We start from the raw sequence: 11,358 nt of genomic DNA on the forward strand, positions 1-11,358 counted from the left end.
GTTGCAATACTACAGATGCTATAAATATCAGAAGATTTGAGAAATGGCTTGCCTTTTTTCTTTCTTTATTGGTATAATATCCCTAATTGGTCCCTCTACTTTTTTCTCTCTTCCTTTTTGGTCCCTCTACTTAGAAATGCTCCCGACTAGTCCCTTTACTTTTGAAAATATGCCTACTTTAGTTAGAAATGCTCCCATCTAGTCCCTCTACTTTTAAAGATGGCCCAACTAGAGGAACTAAGTGGACGCATTTTTAAAAGCAGAGGACTAGTTGGGAGCATTTCTAACTAAGTGGGCATATTTTCAAAAATAAAGGGACTAGTCGGGAGCATTTCTGAGTAGAGGGATCAAAAGGGAAGAGAGAGAAAAGTACAGGGATTATTTTGGTAATTATACCTTCTTTATTTCTTGTAAGTATTTAATATGTGCTAATACATGGGTAGGACTGCACATGGTTTTGCTTGAAATAAAAAAAAAACATTAATTTTGATTTATAGGTTGCAATATAAAAGATGCCATAATAACTGGAGACTTAAGAAAAGGCTTGGGTTTTCTTTTGGATTTTTTTTCCAATACTAATTAGGTCCTAAATATGAGCTAATATGCGAGTGAGCTAAAATGTACATAGTTTTGCTTGAATTCCATAAATAAATAAAAACAATTAAACCAGTGGATATACAGAATTGAAATAATATATATATATATATATATATAAAATTAAATAAATGATATTTTTCATGGTTATATGTATTAACCTAATACATTTGCAAATGGATATTTTATAATCAATAAAATTAATGAACACTGAAAAAGGGGTAACCTCATCAAAGTTGCCATCATCCTCTAAATACATCAAACCAAACATATGTTTTTCAAATTCAAATTTATAAATCTCTTCAACCAAACACAAAATTTTATAATCCAGCATTTTCAAATGCATTCAACCAAACACTAGATTTGAGTCTCATGTATTTCTAAATACAAATATTACAAATCCACTGTATTTAAAATTACATTTAACCAAATTCTACTAAGAAAAAGTAGCAATGAAGGACATCCTAGAAAAATGAAATATATAGGAACATACATATAGGAACATATATGAGAAATGAAATATATAGCTAAACTTTCACTTTTCTTTGTTTTTCCTGCCTAGAAAATAATGTCTCATAGTTACAACTCAAACAATTTATTGATATATAAGATTGACACTATACTTTCAAATGTAGCTTCATATAATAATTAAAACATATTCTATTTTCCATATGCATTAAATCAAATAAAATAATTTTACTCAAATGTATGTATTTAAATTAAAATCAATATCAGCCTGTTAGTTGTATGCAACATTTGGACCAGAACCACGTGAGAAAGTAGGAAAAAAAAAGATGCATGAACACATCAACTAGTCTTAAACAGTGACACACAATGTCAGAGAAAAAGACACTTTAAAATTTTTTTTAAAGGGTGGCATAGATTATCTCTGTTCACTAGTACAGTTGTTCCTCCACCTCTTAACTCTTTTATCAAAACACCAAATATATGCTTTTCCTCTTCACCTACTTAACCCATAAATCATAACCAGAATGACATATAACTTATCTATTCATATATATATATACATATATAACCAAAACACTTTGGCATATCTCTCTATCTACAATAACACTTTCTGCTTTCTTCTTCTTCTTCTTCTTTTTCCCTTTTTTTCTTGTTTGTGTTTGCGAGAGAGAGAGAGAGAGAGAGAGAGAGAGAGAGAGAGAGAGAGAGAGAGTTACATAGATATAAACATTGGTGAACTTATATTGATGATAAACTATATGTACACACACAGAAAGAAAGAATAATGAAAATGATAGATGTACATACCTTGGAGACAATTGAGAAACATGCATAGATATATATATATATATATATATATGTTTTTCTTTTTTTTTTTTTGAGAAGGATATATATATATATATATGTATGTATACATGAAACTGATGAAAAAGAGATGGTGAAGAGGGAGTTGGTAAGAGTTGGGGGGAATGAAGCCTGGTCCGAAAGCACTTGTGTGAGAGAGAGAAAGAGGGAAGAAGTACTTCTCTTCATTTCAAGTGCCTTCGAACCAGACAACATTCCCCTCAACATAGAGATTTAAGATAGAGATAGATAGAGATAGAGAAAGATATATATGTTGGCCATGCATTAAAATTTATTCATGCATGGGACCATTTATATATATATGGTGAGACCAAGAAGAGATTCCTTTTTCTTAAGTCATATGACATATGTATGACTCCCCCACTTTCACATGCACCTTTCAGTCCACTTTAAACAACACTACTTAATTACATGTATATAATTAATTAAATTTGGACTAATCATAAACAATAACAAGAGAGATAATGAAGTTTTTTTGTGTAATCAAAGAGATGCTTTAATTGTTTTGGTCAACCCATTTGGCTTTTTTTTTTCTTTTAAGCCCTAATCCTTAATTTTCAATCTAGACCATAAACCATTTCATTAGTGAACTGTACCATTATGCTTAACTTTTTATCTTCTTGAGAGTTCTTATTATAGTGTGACATACTTATTTTGCAGCATTCAATGGATATAGAGAGTTGAGTCAACTCAAAGACTCAATATGAGTTCTTGCTTAGTCTTCAATCTCAAGACTCTATAATTAGTTAAGCATATGCCTTTCTTTGTACACTATAAACTCTAGTTGTACATTATATATATGTAGTCATAGATTCAAACTCTCTCTCTTAGATCTAGATTCAACATAAACACTTAAATATTGGAAGAGGTAGCTATGGATGTATATTCATACTATTAATTTTTAGAATTATATATCTTGAATAAAGATAATGCTAGAGAATTAATTAATGCTTTGCATAGTTATGAACCTAAAAAAAAAAATATTGAAAACTTTTGAGAATAAAAACATGAATGAGAAAGTTAGCCATGCATGCATGGAGATCATCTGATTTGGTATGTGATTTAAGGCTATAAATTATTGAAAAGCTAAATATTCTTCATGAGAAAGAATGAATGTTTTGCATGGTTATAAACTAAGAATAAAAAAATGAACAATATTTAGAATATTAACTTTGATGAGAAGTACTTAGCCATGCATGGCATGATGGTGATAATCTTCTTAATTTGAAAAGGCTAAATATCCCTAGTGAGAAAGAATATTGAATGCTTTGCATAGTTAATTATAAAGTAAAGATAAAAAATGAAAACTTCTGAGAAAATAAAAATTAATGAGAAGTTAACCATATATGCATGATGGTGATAATATTCTTTGGTAGATATGATCAAGGCTAGCTATAAATAAAAAGCTAAATATTCTCCAAAAAAAAAAAAACAATAAAATAAAATAAAATAAAATAAAACGAAAACTTTGAGAATATATAAATTTAACGAGAAGTTAACCATGCATGCATGGTGGTGATAGATGATCTTCTTAGTTAATTTGGTCAATAATGATTAAGGCAATAAATAAAAAGGCTAAAAATGATTCCTCTAAGGGTATGACTTAATTAACAAAAATAATTATATAATTAAGAGTATTTGACATTGAGTTTTATGCTCAAGGAAAGGATCTATCTTTTGCTTCCCACTTGGGAAAAGGAAGGTTGAGGTTGGAGAAGAACCTTCATCAATGGAGTAGCCATGTTGTGATTATATTCCAAGCTTAAATATTAAGCAACATGAGAGAAGTATATATGTATATATTTGCTAAAGGCCTATAAATAATGAGTCATAAAGAGGAAAGGGAGATCAACAAGAGATCTGAAAAAGACGGTAAACATTGCTTTGATCATCTTGAAAAAACTGAAAATGTTTCACCTACAAATGTCAGAGGAGGCACTTGAGTTTAGGTGAAACTTTTTAGTGAGCTTGATTAGGAATTATTATTGGCTGGCTAGTTGCATGGCATTGGGTCAGACCATGTGGGGGAGGTTGTCTTCCATGGTGAGTTTAGTAGCTTTTTTTTTTCATTATTTTAGAGTACCATGTGCATGTGCACATGCATAATATTAGTAGGGGTGGCCAATATGGGTTGGCGGATTAAAAACGGACGGACATATTTATCTTTACAGATATCGATAGTAATATGAGTAATTGGAATAGTAATTGGATATGTGCATAATTGAACACATTTTTTTTACACATAATTGGCATGTATTGTGATATTTATTTGGAAGACGATGCTCAACATGGTGTAAAAATTGATTTCAAGTGATGGGCAATGCATAATGAATAGGGAGAGAGCTAAAAGAAGTAATGTTGAACTAAAATAAGGAAGAAAAAGCCTTCTCGACATCAAGAACGAGGAAACATGCCAGACAAAACACCTTACAGTCCGTATGGCCACAACTTACGGCAGTAAGCCTCATCCAAAGAATCTTGCGGGCATACTTATGCCCGTAAGCAGGAGCATAACTGCCAGACAGAAGGCCTTACGTGCGGGACATACTCCTGTAAGCAGGGCCATAAGGTTCATTCAGAGGAGTTTACGGGAAGCACATACGCCTGTAATGGAGGTCACAAGCACCATCTAGAGAAGCTTACGGTCTAACACTTATGGCTAGGGGTGGACATAGGCTGGGTCGGGTCGGGTTTAGGTTGGGTTGGGCCATGTTTGGGCCAAATTATTTTGGTCCAAATTTGGCCTATTTGATTTTCATTAAGACCCAGGCCTAGCACAACCCAACACAACCAAAAAATAAATAATTTTTTTATGAAATAATTGAAATAACTAAATAGAATAACTACTACAACCCCTAAAATTTTGTCAAACAATTAAAAAAATACAACACAAGTATTATATATAGTTCAAATAAATTTTTTATAAATAAGCAGTAATATTATTAACAAATATTACATCAAGTACAAGTACACCATTCATAAATAATAAATATTAATAAGTAGTACAATGGTTGAATATGAGTTTCATAAGTAGCAAATATTACATAAATTAATATAATAGTTCAATAAGAGTTTCATAAGTAGTACAATGGTTCAACAAAAGTTCCATAAGAAGCAAACATTATATAAGTAGTACAATGGTTCAACAATTGTCCCATATGAAGCAAATTAATATTACATAATTTAAATCACAAAAAGAAGTAATTCTTGATCCCCATCAAATAGGTTAAAGAAGGTAATAACCTATACAAAACACCATTGAACAAAATGTTAATATAACATATTAAAAAGTAGCCTAAAATTTAAAAAAGTTAAAGAAAATACCTATGTTGAAAAGTCATCCACAAAATCCGAACTTGAAGATAAATCATCTTCTTCAACACCATCCACCCCATTAGATTTTTCTTTAAATTATTAATTAGAACCATAATTCAATATTTTAAAATAATTAGTTAAAAAATACTAACATAACTTTTTAAAACATAATTAACTTACTTGGTTCAAAAGATGCTCGCAACCAATCTCGAAGACATATTACATCTTGTATAGTCTTTGAACTTAATGAAGCTCGATAAGGACTAATCACTCATCGGCCTGTGCTAAATGTGCTCTCCGAGGCAACAATGGATATTGGAATAGTTAAAATATCATGAGCCATGCTTGAGAGGTCTAGGAATCTCATTGAACAAGACTTCAAAAAATCCAAAACATCCAACTACACATTTCGATCCAAACATGGTTCTTCCAAATAAAAGATCTAATTCTGATTTTTGCATTTGAACTCTATAACATAATCTTCAAATACATCTAACTCTTGCATTTCATCATAATCATCATTCATAATCAAATTGCTTTTGGTACTCATAGTATATTGCGAAGAAGATGCTCAATCTTTTATGTAAGCTTCAAAGCATTTATAAAGAGTAGCAACCACATTTGAAGAGTATCCTCAGCTTCCATCCCATACACTTTAGTATAACAAAATTCAACAAATTTGACATTATAGCAAGGATCCAAAATCACAGCACAATATAAAATCAAGCTATATCAAGACCAATATTTGTCAAACTTTCTCTACATTTCTCTAACCATAGGTGTCAAGAAGCTTTCTGGTTCATTAACCAGATTTAACAATTTATGATGAATTTGCCATACACCTTTAAAATATAAATTAAAAGTAGGATATTTGACACCAGAAGATACACAAGTCACCTCATGAAAAGGCTTCAAAAAATTGCACGAAGCAGAAACATCATTCCACTCTTGATCAGTGAAGTTATATATAAAAGTACTGTCTTTTTCACCCAAATACAAGAAAGCAACTTTGTAACGAAGTGCCACAACAAGCATGTCATAGATAAAGTTCCATCTGGTTGGACAATCAAGGCACAATTTCTTTCTGATGTGGACTAATTCAAACCCACGTAGTACCCATTTTTCACATCACACCCACGATCTCCCTTTCACCCACGATCTCGAACACGTGAAGTGTTTACGTAACTGTAAGCATATATCTATAAATAGCCTCCCTTATTTAGACAAGGGAGATGACTTTTTTTTAAAAAAACATAAAAGGAAGATCAACGTTTATTTTCTACTGACTTAGCCATCGGAGTGTTTGTGGGAACACTTCCCACACTGTTACAGGTCTAGGCATTTGAAGAAGAAGGATATTCTAACTCCTTTTGTTCGACCTCCAAGTTCGAAGCTCTATAAGTTCAAGGTCCCCTACAAATTCACTGTTGTATTCAGGCAACAACAGTTGGCACCGTCTGTGGAGACCTCGATCAAAAGGTCATCACACAAGGTTACCTTCGTGTAGTCTCTTCAATCTATGCTAATGCCACCAAAGAAGTCCCAGACATCATGCTCTCAGATAGCTACTACTCAAGATGAAATGTTTCCTCAAAGTGAAAACCTTCAAGAACAATTAGAAATTCCACCCGAGCCCTCAAGAGATATGATGCCAACGATTCCTTTAAGCTAATATGAAGCGCTTAAAAAGAAGTGCGATGAAAACAACAAAAAGTTAGATGATTTAATGCTCTTTGTCCAGCAAGCCCTACCTCAAGAAACGCTCCCCTCCAACCTACATCTTAGGGGAAAGCAAGCTATGGAACAACAACGGTAATGTGATCCACATCCTCATAACCAAGAGACGGTTGAACCTCCAAAAAAAATCCAAGATGTGGTAGAAAGCACTGACAAAGGAGAATCAAGAGCATTCGAGAAAGATGCGGAGGAATCTACCATTACCATAAAGGATGCAGCTGATCTAAAAAGGATTGAACATGTTCTAGAACAGAAGAAGCTGGTTCCTACCGAGGAAACACCATAAAGAAGAAAGGTTCCTTTCGTCAAGGAAATCATTGTAAAACCTCTACCCAAAAAATTCAAGATGCCACAACTAACAACTTATTCTGAGAAGGGTGACCCTTACGACCATATGCAAAACTATGAGGCGGTGATGCTACTTCATGGATGGGAGGACGCAATCATGTGCAGAGCATTTCCTCTTACCTTAACTGAGCATGCACATATATGGTTTAATAATCTGAACGAAGGATCAATTTCAAATTTCAATCAGTTGAGGAAGGGATTTATAGATGCGTTTCTCATTAATTCTAGAAGAAAGAAGGATGCTTCATACCTTCTTACTATTAAACAACATGAGAAAGAGAGCCTAAAGGACTATGTTGAAAGATTTCGTGCCACTACCTTAGAAGTACAAGATCTTCAAGCCACAGTAGTAGTATCAGGAATGCTTCAAGGGACAAGATCAAGAGATTTTCAAAAATCTCTTTCCCTAGATCAACCCCTTACTCTTGGAGATCTATTCAATCGGGCTAATAAGTTTATCCTTTCAGAGGATGTCATGAGGCACATCAATACTGGAAACAAAGATAAGAAAAGAAAAGATAGAGATGAAACAAATTTTGAAGGGAGAAGGACTGGAAGAGGAAATGAACACAGACAAATTCTAAAGCTCAAATTTGAGAACTTCACACCATTGAGCCAACCACGTTCTACCATCCTGGCAAGCATAGAAGGATCTGGGCTCCTTAACTTTCCTCCTAATGCAAACAAGACAATGGGCAAGTTTACAGACGCATACTATAGGTTTCACAAAACCCATGGACATTCAACTGATAGATGCAGAGAACTGGTGAATGAGATTGAATCGCTAGTGCACCAAGAAAAGCTTAACAGATTTGTCTACTCAGAAGCATGGAGAAACGAGAAACTGTCTTACTCAAAAAAGAAAAGATATGAAGATAACAAAGGGATGAATGATAAAAAAAGATTCCAAGATGACTGAGAAAACCCCCATTTTAGACAATAAGCCATCTCACCCAGCAATACATGTTATTACTGGGGGTGAAACCTTAGCAGGTGAGACTTCTTCATCAAGGAAGGCTTATGTAAGGCAAGCTTATGAAGTTAACAACATCATGAAAACTCAAGAGAATGAAGAACCTATTACTTTTACTGCCGAAGATCAAGGAGATGTAGTCATGCCCCATGATGATGTGATGGTTATTTCCACAACTATTATGAAGTTCCCAGTAGAGAGAATTCTCATTAGTAATGGGAGCTCTGTAAACCTTATCTATTGGAACTACTTTGAGAAGATGAATCTATCGTATGATAAATTGAAGAAGGTGCCATCCCCATTATTTAGCTTCTCAGGAGAATCAATTGCTATTATGGGATCAATCCAGTTGGCGATCACGCTAGGTGAGGAACCACGTCATATTACAAGAATGGCTAACTTTATGGTAATCAAATCCATGTCACCAGCTTACAGTGCAATACTAGGAAGGCCTTTACTCAATGACATGAGAGTTGTGCTCTCTTCCAGTTATTTGTTAATGAAGTTTCCGACCTCAGGAGGAATAGGGCAAGTAAGAGGAGATCAAAAGAAAGATCGTAGCTGTTATGTATCTTCCATCAAAGGGAAACAATTGTTACGGGATAAAACTTTGGCAATCTCAGAAGACTCAGTTGATAAGCCAAAGCCTGTGAAAAAAGTAGAACCTGTGAGGTTAAAAGATGACGATCCAGATAAGGTCACTTACTTAGGAAGTGGAATGACCGAAGAAATAAAAAGAGAAGTGGTCTCTTGCCTAAAAAAGAATGTGGACGTCTTCACGTGGATACCAGCTGATATGCCAGACATTAGTTTGGAGGTGATTTCTCATCACTTGAATGTGGACCCAAGTATAAAGCCAATAAAGTAGAAAAAAAAGGAATATGGCACCTGAAAAGCAACATGCTCTAGAAGAAGAGATAGATAAACTAATTCGACCTGATTTTATTAAAGAGGTCCAATATCCAGAATGGCTTGCCAATGTTGTAATGGTAAAGAAATCAAATGGGAAATGAAGAATATTTGTAGACTTCACTAATCTTAACAAAACTTGCCCAAAAAATTCATATCCTTTACCAAGAATCGATAAGTTAGTGGATGAGACCTCAGGCTATGAGTTGCTAAGCTTCATGGATGCTTTCTTAGGATATCATCAGATAAAGATGAATCCCTCAGATAAAGAAAAGACTGCTTTCATTACAGAGAAAGGGACGTATTGTTACAAAGTAATGCCTTTTGGACTAAAAAATGCAGGAGCAACCTATCAAAGAATGGTGAACAAGGTGTTCAAGCACCTTTTAGGTGACACTATGGAAGCTTACGTCGATGATATGATCGTCAAAAGCAAGGTAGGTGAGTCTCATACAGAAAAACTCAACCAAGTCTTTGATGTATTAAGGAAATATCACATGAGACTTAACCCCAACAAATGTACGTTTGGGGTTTAATCTGGAAAATTCCTTGGTTACATGATAACTAAAAGAGGGATAGAAGCTAACCAAGTGAAGGTGCAAGGCATACTAGAGATGTGATCTCCATCATCTATAAAAGAGGTGCAATGCTTAACTGGAAGAATTGCAGCCCTAAATAGGTTCCTTTCCAAGTCAGCTGATAGGAGCCTTCCCTTTTTTAAGACTTTAAGAGGTGGGAACAATTTTGAATGGACTTCAGAATGTGATAAGGCTTTTGAAGAACTAAAAGAATACTTGAAGTAGATACCGCTTTTGACTAAACCTGAGCTGTGGGATTGAAAATATGCATCTGGCATCATAAAGAAAACACCAGAAGGCACATCGAGTCACAAATATCATTTTTTTATGAGTTATTCCATTCCTAATAGAGGCAAGCCTCTACTATTAATTACCCCAGATTAGAATCTTAGGAACCTCCGATTAAGGGCAAAAGTACAAGTAAAGAGACAAGAAAATTTGCGAATTATACATTTTATTATTTTATTATATATATTCAATACATCATATATATGTCAATATATGACTTTCTTTTTATATATATATAGATATATATATATCTCATATATCGTTGTCGTTGCCTGTGACTTATCACCACTTTGCGTTCCTCATTGCCGTCTTCAAATAAGTATTTCATGACTTTATAATATTTGTTACCATTTTGAAACAAGTCACCGCGGCTTGTGTCTTGTTACTACACTGCATGTCTTGTTGTCGCCTTCTTTTCCTTTATGTCTCATTACTGTTTTGAGACAAATTTAGCCACCACATTGAGATGAGCACCCTTATCTTTGCTTTGAGATTAGCGGTGCATATTTCTCTGCTATTCATTTGCTTGCATATCATATCTAGATAAGCACCGTTGTTGCTGCTTCGAGATTAGTATTTATTATTTTATTTATTTATTTATTTTTTGGTTGCCTCAGGATAATTAAGTTTTTTTCCATGCATACAGTGCATGTTTCCTCTGCTATCCATTTTGCTGGCATATCATTTTCAGATTTTTTTATTTATTTTAATCCACACTTATCATAGTGGGCTTTATTTATTTATTAGAGGACATGCTCCTCACTTTTTTATTATGCTTCTCATTTTTTATTATCATCATTTTTTCCATTCGTGCATATAATAATAATAATTTTTTTAATCTTCCCATATATATTTCTTCATGGTGGGCCCCACGTGAGTATATGCATGCATATTACTTCATGCTTTTTATTTCATGCACGTATGCATGCATGTCTCTCATTCAATTTTTTTTATATTATTTTTTATTTTTTCATGCCACGATGCATGCTTCTTTTATTTATTTATTTATTTAATTAATTGTTTTTGGTCATACACGTATGCATGCTTCATCATCATTTTTTGTTCATTATATATATATTGCCATGCACATGTGCATGCATATAATGATAATCTTTTTTTTTTTTACATCTTCCCATGCATATCTCCTCACAGTAGGCGCTTATTATTATTATTATTATTATTATTATTATTATTATTATTAAACATGAATATGAATATGCTTTGTTCTCATTCACTTGCATGTGGGTCTTTTTCATAGTGGGACCTGACGCATGCTTCTCATTT

At 33.5% G+C, this 11,358-nt stretch overlaps 1 protein-coding gene across 1 annotated transcript; it reads left to right on the forward strand.

Annotated features, from left to right (window-relative positions):
- Positions 1–7,324: 7,324 nt before the first annotated feature.
- On the forward strand, positions 7,325–8,245 carry LOC120256214. The gene has a single exon (XM_039263949.1). It carries the CDS (start codon positions 7,325–7,327, stop codon positions 8,243–8,245), a length of 921 nt encoding a protein of 306 aa, XP_039119883.1.
- Positions 8,246–11,358: the final 3,113 nt, after the last annotated feature.

Source organism: Dioscorea cayenensis, unplaced genomic scaffold (genome assembly GCF_009730915.1).
Source record: "Dioscorea cayenensis subsp. rotundata cultivar TDr96_F1 unplaced genomic scaffold, TDr96_F1_v2_PseudoChromosome.rev07_lg8_w22 25.fasta BLBR01001340.1, whole genome shotgun sequence".
Taxonomy (NCBI): domain Eukaryota; kingdom Viridiplantae; phylum Streptophyta; class Magnoliopsida; order Dioscoreales; family Dioscoreaceae; genus Dioscorea; species Dioscorea cayenensis.

Excerpts from the sequence above, each read along its gene's own strand:
- LOC120256214 (XM_039263949.1), top strand. The coding sequence starts at position 7,325 with ATGCCACAACTAACAACTTATTCTGAGAAGGGTGACCCTTACGACCAT.